General features: G+C 35.3%; 1 protein-coding gene across 2 annotated transcripts in view; it reads left to right on the top strand.

Moving 5' to 3' along the window:
* Nucleotides 1-23,283, top strand: part of ABCD3 (ATP binding cassette subfamily D member 3) — a 125,239-nt gene that overhangs the window by 94,887 nt on the left and 7,069 nt on the right. For both annotated transcript variants that reach the window (XM_037137179.2, XM_037137178.2), the window contains 15 exons: nucleotides 716-813; nucleotides 1,166-1,289; nucleotides 3,771-3,827; nucleotides 5,767-5,909; nucleotides 8,653-8,722; nucleotides 10,952-11,021; nucleotides 11,110-11,207; nucleotides 11,641-11,732; nucleotides 13,510-13,601; nucleotides 13,693-13,756; nucleotides 13,859-13,922; nucleotides 17,625-17,702; nucleotides 17,806-17,871; nucleotides 17,971-18,060; nucleotides 18,539-18,658. In XM_037137179.2, coding sequence (XP_036993074.1) covers nucleotides 716-813; nucleotides 1,166-1,289; nucleotides 3,771-3,827; nucleotides 5,767-5,909; nucleotides 8,653-8,722; nucleotides 10,952-11,021; nucleotides 11,110-11,207; nucleotides 11,641-11,732; nucleotides 13,510-13,601; nucleotides 13,693-13,756; nucleotides 13,859-13,922; nucleotides 17,625-17,702; nucleotides 17,806-17,871; nucleotides 17,971-18,060; nucleotides 18,539-18,658 — 1,326 coding nt within the window. The remainder of the gene's footprint in view (nucleotides 1-715; nucleotides 814-1,165; nucleotides 1,290-3,770; nucleotides 3,828-5,766; nucleotides 5,910-8,652; nucleotides 8,723-10,951; nucleotides 11,022-11,109; nucleotides 11,208-11,640; nucleotides 11,733-13,509; nucleotides 13,602-13,692; nucleotides 13,757-13,858; nucleotides 13,923-17,624; nucleotides 17,703-17,805; nucleotides 17,872-17,970; nucleotides 18,061-18,538; nucleotides 18,659-23,283) is intronic.

Here is a 23,283-nt window from a genome sequence, read left to right as displayed (position 1 = left end):
GAGGAGCTTGATTGTAAAAATTCAATTAATTAGGTTATATGTCAGATTTAATAAAACTTGAAGGTTGACATTCATGGCTTTTAGACTTTTTAATATAAAAGATTGAGATAAATAGCTTAGATATCAAAAATTGAGATTCAGCAGGAAGTCAGTGTTTTCTGAAAAGTTTTATGTAAATAGGACTTTGGAGCTATGGAAGAATTAATTTTGATATAATGATGGAAAAGTGTACTAAATGTGACTCTAGATATAATCTGGAAAATGGCATTAGTAGATATAAGACTTTTATTACTTTTTTCAACAAATGCAAATGCATTATGTATAGAATTCCATTGTCTGGGGTTGTAACACTGCTAGAAGGAAGCAGAAAATATAAAAGTCAGTACTCCTAAAAGCAAGTCCTTTACATCAAATTGTTGACTTGGCTGCTTTTTGTGTATGAAGAAAGGCAGCAAGATGCTTCTTATATTTAATGATATTAACATATTCTAAAATTAAGTTCCAAGTAAAGTTTAACATACCAGGATAATAGAGGTTTTGGTTTAGTATGTTTTCTTGTCTCTTTGTAAATTTTAAGTAAAACAGAACTAAATTGTATAAATTTGTACTAGTATAAAAATCACAGGATTTGGAGACATAGCCAATGACAGAGAAATAATTTATGATTTAGTAAAGAAATGAAGCAAAACCAATAATATGTGTTTGTTTGTTTTAGATCTCTCTGGTTAATAACTTCTTGAAGTTTGGGTTAAATGAGCTCAAACTGTGCTTCCGAGTAAGACTAACTAAATACCTCTATGAGGAGTATCTCCAGTAAGTAATAACCTATTTTTATATTAAAAATACTTAAATTGAACAGTAATACCTAGTATATTGAGACATAGAAGTTTTTCTTTTTTGTTGGCTATGTTTTTCAAGAAAATTTCCCTTAGGCCCAGAAACATATAGCAAAAGATTTGGTATTTAGAATCAATAATTCTGGCTCTTCCATTAACTGGTAACTCATCCTTCTCTAGACTGGCTTCCTCATCTTTAAAATAAATCAGGACAATCTGGGGCCTCTTCCAGCTCCAGACTTTTCTGTTTCTATTAATTTAAACTATGTAGGATAATGCAAGTTTTTAAAAATATCTGTTTTAATTTTTTTTTCTTATTGCTATTTTAGAGCTTTCACATATTATAAAATGGGAAATTTGGACAACAGAATAGCTAATCCAGACCAGCTGCTTACACAAGATGTAGAAAAGTTTTGTAACAGTGTAGTTGATTTGTATTCAAACCTTAGTAAGGTAAGTTTCTCTCTCTTTCTTGTTTTAATTTTTTGTTAATCTGTTGAATTTTGAATGTAAACAAATTTATGTAGAATTGATTTGATGGGTATAACATCATCATACAAATATTTAATGCTTTTATGAGAAAATTGGAGTTATAATTTTAACTACAATTATTTAATTTTTAATATATTTATGAGATCCTTTAACTAAGAACTGAGAATTTAGTGTTTCTTAAAGATTTCATAAGAATATTGCAGGCTGATTTCAGTCAAACAACATAAATTTAAATATTTATTTTTTGACCTGTGTGCTTTTGGCAATTGTTAGAGATTGGTGCTCAATTTATGTTTTCAGTTCTACATCCATTAACAAATATTAGGCTAGCACTTCTTCCTACCAATTTCTCTCCTTCAGTAGCTCTAATTCTATTAGATCATTTAAATAATAGTCAAAAATCTTTCATAACGTACTGTTTCTTCCCCTTCCCAGAATATTGCCAAAGCTCTTGACTCAGGTGATGGGCCTTAACCACTTTTCTTTCTGCTAATTTCTTCAGTTCTTACCTATCTCATTGATGTTATCAGCTTTTGCTATAGTCTTCTCATTAAGCCATCTTCTTAGCCACTACTGTTTGTATTGACTAGGACATGTAGCGGCACCTATAAGACTGTGCACCGTATTCCCTCCCTTACCTCTTCATTTTAGATGATGCTTCATCTCCCACTTCAATCCACATGACTGCTCTAGGTCTGGAGCAGGAGGTTGTTTTAGACTGGACCATTTCTAGTATCTTTGCCTTTGGCCAAAACTGATCCAGATATCCACATACAAGGCGGTTGCATTGTAAGACTAGGAATGCTCTGCTTCAAACATGTGGATGGAGGGAGCATAGTCATTTCTTAGAAAAGTCACACCTATCCATAAGAGCTTCACCCCTTCTGATAGGCCCACTACCAAAATAGCTTTTTACTTCATGCCAAACTTTGTTCTTTACTCAGCTCTCTAGAAGCCTTTGCTAACTGATTCCAAACTCGAGGAACTCTGACAAGTACAAATTGTTCAGTAATTCAGCTTTCTTTTCTGTTCCCGTTGCCACATTTTAAAGTTTATTCTATATCTATGTGATTGGCGGGGATGGTAGGCATAGATAAATTTTTTCATATAATTCTATAGGTTTGTAGTCTTTACATCTTGGTAGCTGAATAAGCTCAGGTCTTATCACATCTGCAATAGGATAAAATATCAAATTAAGTGGAGTGGTGTTAGGTACTATAATATATTTACTTTTAACATTACGTAATTTTTTGAACTCGGACATGTGTTGGTATTTTTAACTTTTCAAGTACATTCAATTTTTAAATGTACTTGAATTTCACAAGTTGATTTTTTTTTTAAAGATTTTATTTACTTATCTTTAGAGGGGAAGGGAAGGAGAGAGGGAGAGAAATATCAATGTATGGTTGCCTTTCGTGCGTCCCCTGCTGGGAACTGGCCTATAGGGAACCGGCCTGCAACCCTGGTATGTGCCCTGACTGGGAATCAAACAAGTTAATATTTATAAGGCAAAAAGAAAAGGTTTACCTTAGTACAAGCCAATTAATAAACCAAGTCACCTATCCGAGTAGTGTACATATTAGAAAGTGGTGGCTATCAACTCAAATGAATGAACACGATTCCGGTTTCTTGAAAAACACTTTAAAAAAGTCTTTTAGTATGCCCTGGCTGGGCAGCTCATTTGTTTGGTGAGTCGTCCTGAACAACAAAAGGTTGTGAGTTCAGTTCCCTGGTCAGGGCACATACCCAGGTTGAGGGTTTGATCCCCAATTGGGATCAAAAATAAGAGAGGCCACCTGATTAATTTTCCTTTGTCACATCTGTCTCCCCCAAATCAATAAATATATCTTCAGGTGTGGATTAAATTTTTCTTAAGAACTCTTCAATTATTAACAAATGTTACCCCAATAAGTTAAATAAAAAGTGAAAGAAAAACCCCACTTCCAGTGTGTCGATTGAGCTCTCTCTGTGTGAGAACCTTAATGTATTGTTTTAGTTCTAGAAGTGTGAGTTTTACATCATAAAATTATATTCACAGATAAGCTCACTCAGTTACCTCAGCATGTAGATGTTATGATAAAACGATAGAATGAAACAGTATTAAGAGCAGGAAGAACCTCTCATTTTTACAGGTGAAGATATATAGAAACCAGAAAAGCTGGTAGCAAATTTGGGGTTATAGCCTGAGTCATTTTATTTAGTGTCTTTGTACTACCTTAGAAATTACTTAGTTACTAGTGGTTAATTATCACAGTAGAGCTGCCTTAGTTGATGGGAAGTGATAAATGTTTTTCCCACTTGTCAGTAGACAATGGTCAGGCAGTCTCCATTTTCTGTTTCTTGACATTAATAACTGTATCTTTTATGTATTCATTAATCTACTTGCTGTTATATTACATCTAGTTCATTCTAATTTTGTACCTTCTAATACTTATTTTACAGCCATTTTTAGACATAGTTTTGTATATCTTCAAGTTAACAAGTGCAATAGGAGCTCAGGTGAGTTTACTTTTATGCTGCCTTTTAAATAGCTGGAATGCTAATTACGAATAGCTGGATGGCTTATAAAAATTTGTTTTATATCTCAAGAGCATGTTTTAACAAGATGTCCTAATAAAGTCTGGTTATAAAATAATGCTGTACTGAGGATTTGAAAATTATTCTAATTTGGCTTTTTAGTTTTCCTTAAGTCCGATGCTTAGAAAACTTTTGTGATATTAATAACTATAAGTGCAGTGTTTAACATTGAACATACATGTACTTAGTGTTGCAAAGTAATGACTAAAAACAGATTTGGAGACAGCCATTTTAACATGAAATTTGAATGTTAAAATATCAGGAATACCTTTAGAATGGCTGCTGTACCAGTTTCAAGACTATTTGATGGTAGTATAAATGGTTGACTATCCCATGAACCTTATTACCCAGTCTCTGATATTTGTGTTGGTGAGGATGACCTTTACCTTTTTTCTGTATATTCTTATTGGAATTTAACTTTAGTCATTTAATATGTAATGTTATATATTTATAACAGCCATATAATAGTGTAGTTGGTTTATGTATAAACCAACTGTCTATTTGTAGTTAATAGACAGTTTATATAGTGGTTCTTTTGTTCCTTTCCAAAGGGCTGGGAAAAGCAGTTTTTGATTTGAAGTTTATTGTCTACCTTCCTTTTTGCTATCTCATGATCCAGATTTAATCATTATTATAGCATGTTTTTGTTATAAGATGTAAATAGGCCTAATCCCTCTTTTCTCTGTGTTGCAGTTTTTTTATGGTACTTAACTTGAGTTTTATAATATTTCAGCATATCTCTATTGAATATATATATATCTTCACATATACTGAAGTATTTCTGTTACCTAATTTTACATTCCTTGAAGGTAGAAACTATGTTTTAGTTATCTTTTTGCCCATATTGTATAGTAATTGTTTAAATGCAATGGCTCAATCATAATTAATTTAAAAAATCTTGAATATACACTGCATTCACACATATTGTGCTGTGTAGTAGGAATGAAAAAAATGAGTAGGACAGTTATTACTTGGGGAGGGGTTATGATCTAGTAAAAGAGGTAGACATTCAAGCAATTACAATGCAGCATTCTAAATCCAATAATAGAAGTTTGAATAAGATATTTTGTGATGGAAGAATTGGAGGTGGTATTTGAGGGGCTTCGAGGAGGATGAGTAGGCATTCGTTAGATTTGTCAGGGTTGCCAGACATAAGAACAACTTATTTGAAGGGCATGTTCAGGAAACAATTGTTTTAGTATGGCAGAACATATGTATATATAGAAATGAGGAAAGTGAGTGCCTGTGATGAGTTTGGAAAGGTCATCTTGAAGCTTGTGACTTGGGATGGTCAGTGGGTGATAAGGTCACTGGAAGCAAAATGTATGAGAATGGAAAGGCAGATGGAGCTTATTTTGGGGGACTAGCTTTGAGGCTCTACAGAACAATGAGGTGAAAATGAATAGTACTTATTTGCAAATAGTGTCTTGGATTTTTAGGAGTGATGGGACTAGAGAGGTAAATTTGGGCAAAGATAGCTAAGGAAGAAACCTCAGATAATATTAATATTCAAAGAGAAACTAAAAAGGAGATCTGAGTTATTGTGGAATCTTGAGAAATACCAAGACGAGTTCAATCAGAAGAGATTCAGATGCTTTAGAAAGACTAATGACTGCAATTAGGAATTTTAGGGGAGCAGTGGGAGAGCTGGGAGGTGAGCGTCAGTGGTGGGTGGAGGAGTAGATAAATATCAAAAGCACAGAGGTCCAGTGTATATTTTTTTAAAGAAGAAACAAGAAGAAAAATTAATCAAAAATCAACATCTCTCAAAGTCAAGAGTTAACTATATAAATTGTGCATGTTGCTTTCAGACTTATTAGATATACTTGAACTCTGTATCTTTGCCTTGCAATAATAATAGGGCCCAGCGAGTATGATGGCCTATTTACTTGTTTCTGGGCTATTCCTAACTCGACTCAGAAGACCCATTGGTAAGATGACAATAACTGAGCAAAAGTATGAAGGAGAGTACAGATACGTTAATTCCCGGCTGATCACAAACAGGTAAGGAGAAATGTATTCAATGTATTTATCTGTACTAAAAATGTATTTTTATGGATATTGAGGTCATGTAAGTTGACTTCAAAAAGTCTAGTAACAAACACTGTTCCTGAAATTATGTGTGTAGGGGTATATTTACCTCTTTTGAAAATATACATTTTGAAAGATACTAGTTTTATAATCTTTTTCTAATTAGTTTTAACTATGTAGTATCTGATTCACCTCTTCATATTGTTTACTAATTTTCTGTTAATTTCACCTTAAACATAGTCAACGTACAATTCAGATTTACTTATAATATTTAAAAATTTTTGTCTCAATGTGTCCCGAAATATTTTTAGTTGAGACTGTGTTTAGAATACTCAGTAATTCGGACTCACTGCATGTGCCTCTACCTATTTTCTAGATGTTCAAAAATCCAAACTAGGAAGAAAAAGTATTGTGCTTTGGAACCAGCCTGACTCTTTTCAAAGTCTACCTCCTTCATCTATCTGTTACATATTCAGTGATTTTTGGCAAGTTATTTATATAGATTCCTTCCTCTTGTTTATAATAGGTAGATAAATAGAGTTATTATAAGGATGAACATGAAATGTATATAAAACTTACAGCACAGTTTTTGATATGTAACACTTGTTCAGTAAATTTTTTCATATATTAATCTGTCAACTGTAAGTCATTTTTAGGGTCCTAATTTTTACTATCCTATAGGCATTTACAAAATTACTTAGGAAATTACTCTTTTAATAGTTCCCTTTTACTTTATCTCCTTGGAGTGCTAAAATGATACCAGTTTTAAATAGGATTTTAAACTCTAGGGAGGCAGAAGACTAGATGGTTGAGTAGAGAGGTGACTTGCCAAGTCTTGGCAAGAATTTCAGCCTTGACTGAAATACAGTACCAGCTAGGATTCCGTCTTGGAAGAAACAGAAAACCCTGACTCAGAGGGCCCTAACAATATGGACATTTACTACTTCACATAAAAACTCTTAAGGTAGAGCAGTTCCAGGCACAGTCTGATCAAGGCTCTGATTCTTCTTCTTTTTTAATTGTTGACACTATTATAGATGTCCCCCATTTCCCTTCTTTTGCCAACCTCCACCCAGCCCTGACCCCTCCTCTGGCTCTTTGATGTTCTCCCTGTTCTGTCCTCCTTTGTATGTTGCCCCTTTCCTCAGCCTAATTTTTCCTATAATCACAAGATATCAAAAGCAGTTCCAGATCTCATGAACTTTCCTTCCCCACAAAAAGTCCAGAAACAAAAATGGGGCCATCTCCTCTGCTGTGAGAGAGCAAGGAAACTTTTCCAGAAGCCCTGCAGTGGACTTTCACATCTCATTGGCCAGAATTATTATTTGCTCATTTGTGCCTAAAGCAGTTACTGCAAAGTGATTGGCTTAGACCATTTGGAATTCATCCTCAGTATATGGGGTTGAAGCCATTACCAAACCATTTGGATGCACAGAAAAAGGTAGATTACTTGAAGAAAATTTGAGTTCTCTTAGGAGAAGGGATGAAGAAGAGAGCAGATGTTGGATAGGCAGCCATCAGTCCTCTAGAATAGGGCTAAAATGACTCAGTTCAGGAGAATTAGAATTCTCCCTCATCTTCCTCTATAGACTTAAATTTGCAGAGGAGATAGAAGTAAGAAAACTAATTGTAGGTGCAGAATTGTGTTTCTTAAACTGGGATTCTGATCCCTTGGGGCTCTCTGTATCATTGTGTCAAGGGAACCATGAAGCAGGTTAAACATGGTCTTTATGGGAAGTTCATGGAAAGTTAATTTTACTTGAAGGGGTTGAAACGGAAGTTACCTTGTTTTTGTGAGGGAAAAAATACAGATATGTTTTGGAATAGAATATAAAAACTATTAAGAGAAAAGAGACTCTAAAGAAATATTAGGTATTACTGAAGGCTGTTCTAACTGCCTTCTTCAGGACTTCTGTGTAAACCTTTTCTCCTGTTGTGAGAGGAGTTTGTGAGGAAAGTTTATATCATACTGAATAAAATGGAAAGACTGGACTTTAGGGTCAGATATGGTCAATTATAATCTCAGCTGTATGACTTTAGCACATTTACTTAACTACACTGAACCTTTCTTCATCTTTAAAAACACCCTTTCATTTCTAGTTAAGATTCTTGTGGCACTGTGGACCCATTCAGACCAGCTTAAGAAAATAGAAGTTGTGTGGATATGAACAAGAATAAGAACAACTGTGCAGCTAGGTCTGGGAGCTGGCACTGGGAAGGCATGAGGACCTACTCACTTTGCTTTTCTGTCTTTCCAAGGCTGCATGTCATGGCATCACTACCTATCTTTTCCTAGCTGTTGATTTCTGCTCCCCTTCCTACCTAGTCTGTACTCCATCTGTAATTTGTGATGGCTGTCTCAGCCATCCCTTCCTGCATATCATGGCAGTCTCCTTCTCATTTCTTTATTCTGATTTCTGAAAATTAACCCAGCACATTTTTTACCAGCCAGGTTACATATGGCATATACTACACATAGACACAGTCTAGTCTGTGACCTAGTCAGATAGGTATTTCTATTTCTGTGCTCTGATCGGCTGAGCTAGGAACTAGGTTTGGACCAAGTGTAGATAGACCATGGCTTGAGTTGTACCTCATAAGCTCTTCGTCATAAAGTGTCCATTTAAATAAAACTTTTCAATCATAAAATACTGTATTACAATAATTTTTAGGCTTGGATAATATTAAAATTAACTGCTAAATTATTTTTTAATAGTGAAGAAATTGCCTTTTATAATGGGAATAAAAGAGAAAAGCAGACAATCCACACAGTCTTCCGAAAACTGGTAAGATAACATGTGTGAGGCTCACATATTTATGGAAAGATTTTTTTTTTTGGCTTATGCCAAGATACAAATATATGTCTTTAATTTTAAGATATTTATTTTAAAAGCTATATAGGATTTTTATGTGTTTTCATAAAAATATGAGAATAAAAGTTCTCATCAATATGTTGTCTAATTATAAAATGATAGATTTATTAAATTACAGAGATTGAATAGGAGTCTTACTTAGTGATAAGCTTAGTGATTCCTATGGGAAATTTGTTCCCATAGCATTCATGAAAATATCGTGAAGATTATTATTTAGAGCAGGGGTCAGCAAACCTTCTGTAAAGGACATGATAATACATACATAGTTTAGGCTTTTCAGGTGTTGTGGTCTCTGTTGCAAGTGTTTACTCTGCCACTCAAATGCAGCTATCTACTATATGTGAATGAGTGTGGCTGTGCTCTATTCAAACTTTTATTAACAAAAATAAGTAGCAGGCTAGATTTGGACCACAGTTTGTTGACCTTTGATTTAGAATATAAACATTGTGTCTTGTGGAAACTATATTTCACTTTTTATTGACTTGCCACTTGGAAAACTTGAATTCAAGTAATTTTATTTATTATTCTGTTCATTCCAAAGATATCAAGCACCACCTAGGTGCCTGTGCTTGTTCCAGGTGCTAGTGTGTTAACAGTGGTGAACGTGATTTCAAATGTCTGCGCGTATGGAGCTTATGTTTTAATGGACATTGGTGAAATTAAATATATATTTGAAGTGATTTAAAAAGATTAAAGTGATTATCATTTAAAATTATTTCATAAATTGGATTTTGGCCTTATTTATATTTAACATGACTGAACTGTGGTAGTGCTCACTAAAATGCACTTAAGAAATTTTTCCAGGGGCCTGCTGTTCACAAGCCCACTCTTCACATGGCTTGGTTATACTTAACCTATAGATTTCAGTCCCCAAATTTATACCTTATTGAGCCCTTGCCTTCTCCGATTAGTCTATCTGAAATGGCCTCCACCAGTTACTTTCCATTTTAATGATCTGTTTCTTTAAAAGCATATATTGTAATTTGTAATTATCTTATTTGTTTATTAGTTTGTCATCTTCATTAGAATGTAAACTCCATGAGCTCAGGGACTTTGAAGTATCTTCAGTATTGAGCATAGCATGTAACACATAGCATTCATTGAATAAATGTTCCAGCCATTGTTCTTTTACAGACCAAAGCAAGAGCAGCTAACTACCTTGTACTTAGGAAATGCACATTTTAGTGGAGGAGACAATAAACATGTAAACCACTGGATGTTTGATATGATTTCAGATGGTAATGAATTCTTATGACCAAAAATAAAATGGGATAAGTGGAAGAGAGTATGATGGCGGCTGTTGCCTAGCTATTTTAGCTGGGATGGCAGGAAGGTCCTTCTTGAGGAGGTGGCATTTCGTCAGAAACCCACTTGATGTGGGTGTGTTAGTCACAAAATATCAATACCTAGACAGCATTCCTGGCAGAGAGCACAGTAGGAGGAAAGCCTTAAGGCAGGAGCTTGTTTGCTACCGGAACTCAGTGAGAAGGGGCAAAGTAGACACAGAAGGGGTTTGAGATAGAGCTCAGTGCCAGATCATGCAGGACCTCGAATAATCTGATAGATGGAAACTTTGAGAACATTAAAAAAGCAGAATAAAGAACATCTTTAGACTTGTAATTTTGAGATAATGCATGCTCAGATTAAAACTATGGACTCAGGCTGTGGGGCATTAATTTATATAAGTTAATATAATTCATTGCCATGTGTCTCCAGCTAAAACAAAGCATTGAGTGCCAATCTGGACTGCTAGTGTTTCACCTGAATGAATTCATCCTTCTGTTTTTGCTTGTGTTTGTTTAGATTATTACTGATCAATAAGCTAAATAAAACAAAGCATATATGTATCTCACAGTATTGTGAATAAATATCATTGTACTATTACATGCAAGGGACCCCACATTAACATTCTCTATGTAATAATTTTAATTCCGTTTGTATAGAAATGGTTTCATGAAGTGTTTGTTTGGCACCTGCTCTGTGATCATCATTGTGCTTGAAGAATTGAGATGTACAATATAATCAGAAATCATATGCACTCACTAAATATTTGTTGGATATTCAGTTTTTTAAAAATTCTCATGTAGATTCATTTTTTAAATACATGGAAAATAATTATTTTTTGTTTTTGCTTTTTGTCAGGTGGAACACCTGCATAATTTCATTTTCTTTCGGTTTTCTATGGGCTTCATTGATAGCATAATTGCCAAATGTAAGTATGCTTTAAAAGAGATGGGGGAATGAAATTTGTGGAAAAAGTGAAGTATGGAAGTATTTTAATTTTAATTTTGTTGTTTCAGATCTTGCCACTGTGGTTGGTTACCTAGTTGTTAGCCGTCCTTTCCTAGATATGTCTCATCCTCGACATCTCAAAAGTACACATTCAGAACTTCTAGAGGTAAAGTTGTAGTGATGAAAATAAATTGAAAACTTAAATGTAAAAATAAATAAAATCTAGTTTTTAACCTTAGAAATTACTGTATTTTGCCAAGTATAATGCTCTCCCATGTATAATGCACACCCATGATTTTGGCCCAAACTTCCAGGAAAATATATCTTTCACTTTAATTTTTTAATTCAATTTTTATTTATATTTAGAAAGAAAACTGATTATCGTATTACAGGGTATTATTTTGCATACAGATGTTATTGCTTTCTAGAGTTACACTTAATGCATATGCATGAATAGAAGAATTAACATTTAAATAGATATGCAATTAGTACTACCATGTACAATGTGCATCCTTATTTTTCCCTCACAAATTTGAGCAAGAAGGTGCATATTATATGTGGCAAAATATGATAAGTGAAATTACTTATTTCTATTTAAGGATTACTACCAAAGTGGAAGGATGCTTTTGCGAATGTCTCAAGCTCTGGGCCGAATAGTTCTGGCTGGCCGTGAAATGACCAGATTGGCTGGGTAAGTAAGATGAGTAATAATGAGCAATTGCAGAGGATGATTTTTAAAAAATACATTACCGTTAATGATTGTGCCCAGTTGAGGGTAAGATCAGTGATAACTGAAGCTGCTGTTCCTGAAAGCTGATTTTGATAAAGAATTAAGATTTTTCTCTAATACTGAACTTTTCAGGTTTTCTTTAGAAAGTTTTTTGAGCTTTCAACTAGGTTAGGGGTTCTTAAACTACTTCATGGGCACTGGTATTCAGTAATTTGGGAAATGTTGAATCATGACATTCTTTTATTCACAGAAAATTAAGTTAATGGCTAGCATCTTCTCAATTTGAACTTTGTCTCCCACTATACATTTTTTTTCTTAAAGCTTTGATATTGGCAACCTAGCAAAAAATGAACAAAAATGAAATTGATTTTAATGGAAAAATAAAGGTTACCTTGTATCTTTAGGTACAGTTGCAAATATGGCCATATTGCCTAGTAAAATTATTCTTGGCCTGTAAAATGCAATGAAATATTTCAGTGTGTCAAGCTCTAATATAAAGGGTAGGTATGGTATAAAAAACATTCCCTTTGTGGTGTGGCTCAGTGGATTGAGCACTGGCCTTCAAACCAAAGGGTTGCCTGTTCAATCCCCAGTCACCGTACATGCCTGGGTTGCATGCCATGAGAGACAACCACACATTGATGTTTCTCTCCCTCTTTTCTTTCTCTATAAATAAATAAATAAATAAATAAATAAATAAATAAATAAATAATCTTTTAAAAAATCATAACATAAAACACCGTAAGTGTCAAGTCATCTAGAGGAATTTGATGGCTTATGGCTTAAGGTCTTTCTCAGGCCTGATTCATCTGCACATTTCCTGTTCTTTATTCTTCCTCTTCTACTCCTGTGACAGTTAAGGTCTTCACAGCAAGAGAGAAGTTGTAAACTGCCATGCAGAGTCTCTTTCATTTGAGATGCTGACATTCTTCCTAGTTGTCAATAACTTTTTCGTGCCTTTCCAGTTCATGGCATGTGGAGTGCTTCTGTTCCTTTAGGAGATTGCTGCTTGTTATTCACAGAGAAATCCTTTTTTGTGTCTCTGGTGTAGAATGCCTTCTCTTTGACCATCATGTCATTTTTATGTGCCTCAACCTCTTGTCATTAGTTTTGATTTCTCTATTACTGCAGTGATTTTCCTCTAATATTAAGAATACTTTTTTTTTTTTTCTTTACTATAAGAGAGGAATCTTCCAAATCTTCCATGTTTGCGGGGAGGTAGCAGGCACTTGGCGTATGTATAATAAATACCTTCATTATATAGAAGGCCATCTTTATACAAGGCTTTGTAGCTCTCTCCAGTGGGAACTCAGGGTCCATACTTTCTGGGCATATGGAATGTACTATTACTAGTCCTTTTGTAGTATCTACTATAAACTTCCTCACAATTGTAGCAGCAAAACACCTTCTTGACTTACCTACTAAGAAGTATTTGTTGAGGTAGGAATCCTATGAAACCTCTTCCTTATCCCCATTTTTTTGCTCTCTTGCTGAAAAATAATAGTGAAACAAGCATACTATCACTAATATTTTATGTTGATGAGACTTGTTATTTTATTTAAACAAGATTATAATTTTAGAAACTTTAGTTAAGTCTACATAAAATAAAAGATATGTACTTCCACAATGTTATATGTCACTTTTACCTCAAAAAAGTAAATAAATAAATAATGTCAAAGGTATGATAGCCTATGGAAATTTGATCATAGTTTTGTTTTTTTTTAATTTTAAATTTCAGTTTTACTGCTCGGATTTCAGAATTAACGCAAGTACTAAAGGATTTAAATAATGGAAAATATGAGCGCACAATGGTCTCACAACAAGAGAAGGGTAAATATGAATACACTAGGTTACATAGTTTCAGTTTCTGCTTTAATACATGATATGATTATGATGCTTTAACATTTATTTTCCATTTAAGGAGCACAAAGCATTCCCTTGATTCCTGGTGCTGGAGAAATCATCAATGCTGATAACATTATAAAGTATGTATGGAAACATCTGTTAAACTACATAGTACCCTTTCATCTACATTTACTTAGTTGTTTAACGTAAAATTATCCTTTTTTAATTAATTTCTTCTGTAGATTTGAGCATGTTCCTTTAGCAACGCCAAATGGAGATATCCTGATCCAAGACCTTAATTTTGAAGTAAGTTTTTAAATGATTGTATAAAAGCTTAACTCATCTTCAAAATGTGAAATGAAAGGTGGTTATGTGAATATTTAAAATAATTTTCATACCTAATCTCTGAATTTACAAAATTGCTTTAAAAAGTAAATGCTAGAAATAATTTAGAAATCTTAATTTTTTAATTGATAGGATTTTAAAGTTTCAAATATTAGTATTAAAAAATCTTTAGCAAATAAAGTACCATGATTAGTGCAACTGAGGAACTGAATTTTAAATTTTGCTTAATTTTAATAAATTTGCATGTGACTAGTGGACAGCATAGGGGAATATTTTATTTGGTAAAAAATATGGTGGGTCAAAGTATTTGTTGCTCCATTAACCCAATCCAGGAACCTCAATAATAAAGTGTGGTTATAAATTCAGTTTTCAGTGAAAGTTACCCTTGACTTTTAGTCTTAATTCATTCTAGAAAAAAAAATACATTTTAGCAGGAACTAGCATAAAGGACACAGGGACAACAACTAAGGGGGGTGGAAATGGGAGGGAGGTGGAAGTGGGGGGAGGGGGGGGGGGGGGGGGGGGTGGAAAGGGAGGGAGGGGGGGAGGGGGTGAAATGGGAGGGAGGTGGAAGTGGGAGGGAGGTGGAAGTGGGAGGGAGGTGGAAATGGGAGGGAGGTGGAAGTGGGAGGGAGGTGGGGAGCACTGCGGGGGGGGTGGGCTGGGATGGGAGTAAAAGACAGAAAACTGTACTTAAACAATAATTAAATTAAAAAATACATTTTAATCTTTATTATGGAAAAATTATCACTGGCTTATCATGACTGATAACCATAATTGGAAAGTTTTGTCTAACATTACCAAAAGCCATGGAATAAAAAAGAAGTTAATGTTGAATGGAAGACATTTGGGCGTAAGAGAGTACCTAAGAATGTCCATAAGTCTTGTTATTATTTTTATATACATCATTACAAATTTGGTTTTAGGGTTTCATGGTATATTGAAACAAATGTGTGGAGAAGTATTGGATACCAGTGAAAATTATAATGAACAGTGAGGGGCAGGAAAAATAAAAAACATTACTCAAATAAAACATAATAGTAGGGAATCATTTAATTAACAGGCCTCTGAACTCTAGGAGCTTGTAAAGACATCGCTCTTTTAGTAGAGTAAAATTATTCTATATAATAACCTTGTACTATTAGGAATATTCATTGTATTGCATTTTACAGGAAAAGGAAGTAGATAATTGCACATAAAGAAGTCCATTCAAATCGTTCTTTAAAATAATTTCTCAGTTCATTCATCTGGAAAAGTCATTCAGAATAGTTTATTCTCTAACATTGATTGCATAAGATGTGGTCAACTATATACAGTAGGCCAGTAATTCTCAACCTATTTTTAGAAACTCATTTTTTCTCTGTTTTATTATGGTAAAATATACATAACATAAAATTCAACTCTTAACCATTTTTTAGCATACAGAGTTCAGTGGCATTAAGGACATGTACAGTGTTGTGCAACCGTCATTACCATCTCCAGAACTTTTTCATCATAACACACAGGAAGTGTGTACCCATTAATCAGTAACTGCTCATTTTCCTCCCCACCCCAGGCCCTGGTCATCTTTGGTCTGCTTTCTGTCTCTATGAGTAGAACTACTCTAGGTACTTCCTATGAGTGGAATTATACAATATCGATCCTTTTGTGTCTGATTTATTTACTTATCATGTCTTCTGAGTTCATTCAGGTTGTAGCATGTTTTAGAATTATTTTTCTTTTTAGGGCTAAATAATATTCCATTGTATGTTTATGCCTCATTTTGCTTATCATTTCATTCTCTTGAGCCACTTTCATTTTTTTGCTATTGTGAATAATGCAAATAACTTCATTTCATGACAACAAAAGCTTTCAAAAATCCATTCAGTGTCTTAGTATGCCCTGTAGGATTTGCCTGCCACTACCCAGACCCCCACCTCTCACCTCTCTTCACTCATTTCCTACTACTGTTCTCTCCTGCTCATTTTTCTTCAGCCAGATCAGCCTCCCTTCTGCTTTTTGACTAGAACAGGTCCATTTCTGCCTCAGTGCCTTTGAATCGGCTTTTTGTGGTAGGGTTGAGGTTGGAACAATCTTCTCCAGATAAATTCCTAATTCATTACTTTTTTCAACTTTTGTCCAGTTGTCTGGCCTGGTCCCCTTAAAATGCAACCTCTACCACCACTCAAGTTTCTTTACCCTGATCTGTTTTTTTCTCCATAGAACTTATTTTCTAACATTTAATTAGTTCATTTCTATGTATCTTTATATTAAGTCTCTCCCACTAGAATGCAGACTGGTAAGGAGAGGGTGTGGAGTTTTTTTGTTTGTTTTGGGGGACATTTGTCTCTTTTTAATGTAGCTCCATTGCCTAGAATAGAGCCTGACACTGAGCATTTAATAAATATTCATTGAATTAAAAATAGACTCAGTTAAAAATTGTTCTACACCTCAGGTAACTTGTATTTCTTTGTTGTCTTCCTTTCTGCTGTGTACATTGCTGTATAATGTGTAAACTAGATCATTAGCTAAATTTTCTCAGTCTTTACAAGGTTAACACAAAACTGTGAGCTTAGCACTTGATGGGTCTTTTTTACATTTTTCTCCTTTAACTTTATGTTGTGGCAGAACAGTTTGGTGGCACTTGTAAATATTTGTAGTTCGTATACACTTTGATCCAACACTTATTTCTGAGTATCTGAATTATAGAAGCTTTCCTCACTAGTGCATGAATTTGCATACTGTCATGCAGGTTTATTGTAGTGTTATGTAAGAAAACAAAACAAAATGCAGACAACCTAAATAGTTGACAAAAGGGGAATATTTAAATAAATTGTGGCCCTGGCTGGTGTGGCTCAGTGGATTGAGTGCAGGCCTGCGAACCAAAGGATCGAGGTTCAATTCCCAGTCAGGGCACATGCCTGGGTTGCAGGCTAGTTCCCAGCAGGGGATGCACGAGAGGCAATACATTGCTATTTCTCTCCCTCCCTCCTTCCTTTCCCCTCTAATGATAAATAAAATCTTTAAAAAATAATAAATAAAAAATAAATTATGGCACATCCTTGCTGTGGAGTACACTGTAAGCATTCAAAGAAAAGAATAAGAGGAATCTGAATATAGCGACCTGGAAGAATATATATGATATATTGTCAAATAGTAACTAGAACGTAGGATTCCATTAAAAAAAAGGTTTATAGCATAGGAATTATAGTCCATAATATTGTAATAACTGTGGATAGTGCCAGGTGGAAATATCAATATGGGGGGGCAATCACATTGTAAAGTATATGGTCATCTAACTACTATGCTGTATACCTGAAATTAATATAATATTGAATATAAATTATATGGTAATTGAAAAATAAAATTAAAAACTGCATACACATACATATTTATTGTTTTCAAGAATTCTCAAATTTTTAAGCTTTAGCTTTTTCTATTCTGATTGAGGTTAAGTTGATAATATCAGTAGTGACTTTTAAATAAAAAAATGAGTAAAATGAAAGTAAATAAAAATAAAGGGTCCCTTCAGTGCTTCTACCATTTATAGACAAAACTTATCAAAAGCTTATCATTAGCAAAGAGCAAAGGAACTCTAAGGAAATGTTTATTGTGCATAAATGTACTCTAATTAATTTATTTTAATTAAATCTATTTAAATATTAATTCATAATTTTCTTTCAGGTTCGATCTGGGGCCAATGTTCTAATCTGTGGTCCAAATGGCTGTGGAAAGAGTTCACTTTTCCGTGTTCTTGGTGAAGTAAGTCCAGCTTGGCCTCAACATTTTGCAGTTTTCTTTTGCCATATGATCTACAACACTGTGAAGTTTACAACTGCTTCTCCCCACCTCTTTCCTCTTCTAGTTGTGGCCTCTTTTTGGAGGACGTCTCACTAAACCTGAGAGAGGAAAGTTATTTTATGTTCCTCAGGTAAGACCTTGCTTGAGTTATTTTGTAATTTTTGATTTAAAGATTTTTATTTATTGTTTAAAAATTCACTTCTAATAATTTTTGCTCTACTGCTCTCAGAGACCTTATATGACCCTTGGAACACTTCGAGACCAAGTGATATATCCAGATGGAAGAGAAGATCAGAAAAGGAAGGGGATATCTGACCTAGTAAGTAAATGTTTATATCCTAGACCTGCTGCAAATACTCTGTTTCAGGTACTTTGTCTTAATCAGTTAAGTATTTTTAATACTGGGTAGTTTATCCTAATCTGTAAAGCCTTCTAATTTGACATTAATTGTAATTTCCAAGTTGAGGTAAGGTGTTAACCACTTTGCTTAAATATGACTTCTTGGGTGTTTAACCTTGTCTTTGTACTCTTGTTTGTTTTCTCACTGCCCTTGCCATTTAATTACGTACAATAGTATTATTATTATTATTAAATTGCTAGATATATTTTGTCAAAGTTAATATAGCTAGGAAGTATAGGGTTTACGGGCTTTCTTTGTTCCACATTCTTTTGTGAAATGTTCCTCTTTAAATGATATTGGCCACAGAATTATAGCAATTTAGTTTAAAAAATAAAGCAAGATAGAGAATGTTGGTTTATATTAAGCTTGATTTCATCTTTAATCATTTTGCTGAAAGGTACTCAAGGAGTATTTGGATAATGTCCAGTTGGGTCATATCCTTGAACGTGAAGGAGGCTGGGACAGTGTTCAGGATTGGATGGATGTACTCAGTGGTGGAGAGAAGCAAAGGATGGCAGTGAGTATACTCTGATGACATTTTGTAGTGACGTAACTGATTGATTAATCAAGCAAGGCACACAGTTTTATTTTAATCTGTGTAGTGAGCAGTGTTATAGATTAGTTTAAGTGATAATAAAGGTGCTTGAAAGTACTTTGCCTGCAAATTTGGAATTCTGAATTTTGAATTTTCCTGTGAAAGGAAAAGTTTTAGATCTAATTATATATCTTTCATCCATTTTTTGAAAGTCAAGGAAACTTTATACCATATTGGTCCTGGGGACATATGGTAATTCTGGTTGGGTTATGAGATCTTATTCAGTATCTTTTTCCTGTAGACATCTCTTTGTCTTACTCAGGCTATTCTCCGTCAAGTAGTTGAAGATATTAGAGATGATGAACCCTAATTTTATTATCATTTTATTCTTTATTCTGTTCTTGCCCTTTCCCTCTGACATTATATATTTCCTTGTTTCAGGGCTCAGTCTCTATCACCTAAAATTATTTAGAGTTTTAAAATTTTCCTACCCTAAAAAAGCGTTGGGAAGGGGAAGGAATTATTTTAATTTTATGATTGACTAAACTTATCCCTAATCAAATAGGGCTATAAAACACTACATAATAAGAATGATACTTTGAATTCTCTGTTAAGAGGGATAACTTTTAAAGAGTCATTTTCTAGCTGGACATACTGTAGTTTGAGCAGATCCAGAGGAATTTCTTTCCAGAATATTAATCTTGTGGAAATTAAAGGAAACCGCAGCCAAGGAAAGGCAGCAGAAAAAAATGGCTAATTGTAGAATTGCTTACTCATTATTTTCAGGTTATATTGTACCTTTTCGTCGTCTTCTACTTCCTGGTTTTTTGCGTGTTGTTTTTCCCAAAATCATACCCATTCTATATGAACATAATATCAACCTAATATTGTGATTTATTTGGCTAGTGCTCTCATAAGAGATTGATTTAGAGTGAAGAATGAACAAAAGGAGAGAGAGCTGCCAGCCATTCTCAAAGGGGAAATTAGGCTGAAATAATGAGAATTTGAAGTGATTGGGCATTTCTTGAATGAATTCAGAGGATGGCTATAAAAATAACTACAAGTCAAAATAACATTTAAATTCTGGTACTGTGACTTCAAAGAAAGTGGAAGGGTAGTCAAGATTTATAAATGGACACAATAGACACTCAGAAAGAAAAATTAATGTGCATAGCCCTGTGTCTGTGGTATAAAGGTACAGAGGGGAAAGTTTTTATTTGAAGGTGAGAAACTCAAGGACTGGGGGAGTGAGAGGATATGTTAAAGAGTAAAGGGAGTGGGGGGAATGGAGAAGGCTCACTCCCCGTGACACTGCTGCGTGACCAAGTCATTGACCGGCTGGGCGTGTCCCGTGTGGGCCAGTGTTTGGAAAATTAAATGTGAAGTTTGAAAGCAGTATATTGTTCTGTTACTGTCAGAGGGTTTGTGGGGACAGAGGAAGGCTAATGCAACAAATTCTAATATTGATGAAGTTGGGTGAAGGTTGTGTGTGTTCATTTTACTGTTTCATTTTTTTGGTAGGATTAAAACATTTCACAGAAAGAATTTGAGGGAAGAGAAGACAGTTTTTATAAATTATAAAAATTTATATTAATAGATTATAAAAGTTACAACTTTTGGGAAGAACACACTTGAAAAATTTAACCACCAAAAACAGTGAATTTATAAGAGTGAAGGTTTGTGTAAAACAAATGAACCAAAGGAACCTTTGGGTAAGGAGAGTCAGGATTTGAATCTGAGGAAGTAGAATAATACTATTGAATAAAAGGGAGTTCTGGTGACAAATTATAAAAGTTCCTTCACTATAAATGTAGAGAAATACGATTACTATTCCATTATTTTAACAGTAAAAAGTCTAAATTACGGTATAATTTCTACAGAGTTCAGTATTTGTCAGGTGTCTACCCTTATAATCTAGTTAGGACATCCAAATATTCTCAACTAGCTGTCTTATAGCTACAAAGAAAGTGCACTGGGACAATGATGAGGAAAAGTTGATTTTCAGTGTCAGGTCCTGTTTAATCCTCCCCACAGTCCTGTGAGCTAAGGTACAGACGAGGGAAAGACGTGGTGAGCGGAAGCAGCTTACTAATGGTACACAGCTTCTGAGGGGCAGACCCGAGGTGAAGTGCAGGTGACTGATGCCAGAACTCGTGCTCCTCACCAGCCTGCTATGGCCTTCAGTGTGCAGGTGCACGGTTCGGCTCTCATCTCTCACTGTCCCCTGAAGTCAAGTGACATATCGTTCACTTGTACCTAGTGAATGATATGTCACTTGTTGTACTTAGTGTTGTACCTTAGTTGGCCCCAGCCATCGTCAGCCTGGGTTGCTCCACCTAAAATCGTAAGTTGGTATATCTTATTTCTTTGAATGAGAGTTACTTTTCCCACTTCACTGTTTTTGCTCTTACTATTTAGTAATGTATTCTCTTATTGTGAATTATATGACAGAGAAGTTTGAGCATTTATAAAATTATAAAGAAGGCCCCAAACCCCCTTACCAGTGATACCTCTGTCATAAAAGTCTTAGTGTTTTTTAAATCCTTGTAATTACAACAGTTCTTTTACCTAATTGCAAACTATCCTCCTCCTTCAAACTCGCTGAACGTTCTCGAATATTGACCCTCCCTTTTCTTGTAAGTGGTCAGTTCTCTTCTGACTCTGCCTCCTTTCCTGTCTTGTTCAGACTTATTAATCCAGGGCCTTGCACAGGACCTGGCGCACAGGAGGGATTCAGGAGGTATTTCTCTAAGGAATAAACAAGTGATCTCTTCCTCTTAACTTCCCTTTTCACTTTTTGTTTCCTTGTATTACCTAAGCCCCAGCCCAAGAGCAGTTGTTTGCCTTGGCATTTCTGTGCATGGGCTTTTGAGCACAGCTGAAAAATCAGAATGATATGGGTTGGTGCCCCCACACTTTTATGGTGCCCAGTTTTGCAGATGCTCACAGCATGGCTTGGCAGTACTTTTCTTTAGCTTTTCTCTCTCTCTCATTTTTCATGAAAGTTGTTTAAAAACTACCAACCTCAAGCCTTCTAACCCATTACCTTACTCCACCACTCTTAGCAAAGCAACTTGCTTCCTGCTTCTTACAGAAAAAGAAGCTGTTCCGTGACAGGACAGCTCATTTTACTGGGTGCCTGATAGATGTATGGTAGGCACTTTGCACAGATTGTCTCATTCCCACAAGTCCTGTGAGACAAGAACTGTGAATGCCCCATTTTACAGAAGAAACTGAACTGCAGTACAGTTGAGTAGTTTGCTAGGAGAGGACAGCTAATAAAAACTAAAGCTGGTGGGGCGGCTTGTCAGCTCAGGCAGCAGTGCGATTGCAGTGTCATAAGGGCGGGGCAGCAGTTAGGGTTACAGTTGTTGGTTGGGAAAGTAATGCGATAATAAATGATAATACAAGAATAAACTCGCATGCTTACAACTGTACACCTGCCTTTGTCCCATCCTGTACTTAGTCACTTTACACTCTTAGTGTGGCACCACGTAGCTGACAGCAGAGCAGGGAGAGGCACACAGGAGAGTATTTCCACATAATGTGGTAAGTGTGGTGCTGAAAGAATGCAGAGAGTTCGTGGGAACACAGGAGGGGCATTTGTGAAAACCTTCAGATAACCACTCCTCCTTCATTTGTGTTTTTGGACCCTTTCTTCTCTGACTTTATCACATCCCTTTCCTTCAGTTATACAGACATGTACAGACACACACAGATGCACCCTATATTTAATTTCTCTAGTCTCTTTCAAAAAGAAATTTTCAGGTTTCTCCAATCTAAAAAGCAAACTTGGCCTTCACCAAAATTCCATAATTCCATTCCTTTGTACAGCTGAACTTCTGCATCGTGTCTGTACTTGCTGTTTCCTCTTCCTCACCCCATACAAATAGCTATAAACCCCGAGAAATCTGTGTTGTATGTTTTAGTCATTTTCCAGCTAGTTGAATGTTTTCATATATAAAGTGTTGGCTGTGCAGTGCTGATTAAAATGGGGTTTCTGCTTGTGTGAGTATTCTAGCCTGGGGAAGTAGACAAAGAAACAGACCACATACAGTTGAATTCCCAGGATGGGAAGTGCTGCAGAGATGTTAGGACGGGACCCACTGGGATTGATGGGGAGGGGTCAGGGTAGGTTGCTCGAGGAGGGGACCTTAGGAGAAATTTGAAGGATGCGAGAAACGAATTAAGGGCTTGGCAACATAAGGAAAGTGACAGTACTAAGCCTCTGAGGCCTGAGACCAGACCTTGTGTCCTGGTCGTCGAGAGGAGTTGGTTTTGTCTAGAATGTGGAGGGTAGAGAGTGAGGAGGGGTAAGATCGCACAGGGCCTCGTTGACCTTGGTAAGGAATTGGAGTTTTATTTTAAGTGAAGTGGGAAGTTGTTAAATGGTTTTAAGCAGAAGAATGAAATTCTGTGATTTACATATCTGAGTGCCTCTCCAATGACATGGAAAGTGGATGGGAGAAGAGTAAAAGAGGAAGTAGGAGCCTCTTTGAGACCACCCAGACAGAGGGTTGTGCTCCAGGTCAAGGGCATGACTGTGGAGATGGGGAAGGGTGAGTGGACTGCGTGTGAGCAGGACCCTCTCCAGCAAACAGACGCAA

Source organism: Artibeus jamaicensis, unplaced genomic scaffold, assembly GCF_021234435.1.
Source record: "Artibeus jamaicensis isolate MK-2021 breed Jamaican fruit bat unplaced genomic scaffold, CSHL_Jam_final contig_482, whole genome shotgun sequence".
Lineage (NCBI taxonomy): Eukaryota > Metazoa > Chordata > Mammalia > Chiroptera > Phyllostomidae > Artibeus > Artibeus jamaicensis.
Note: the sequence above shows the minus strand (reverse complement) of the source record. Positions and strands in the feature narration are given on the sequence as shown.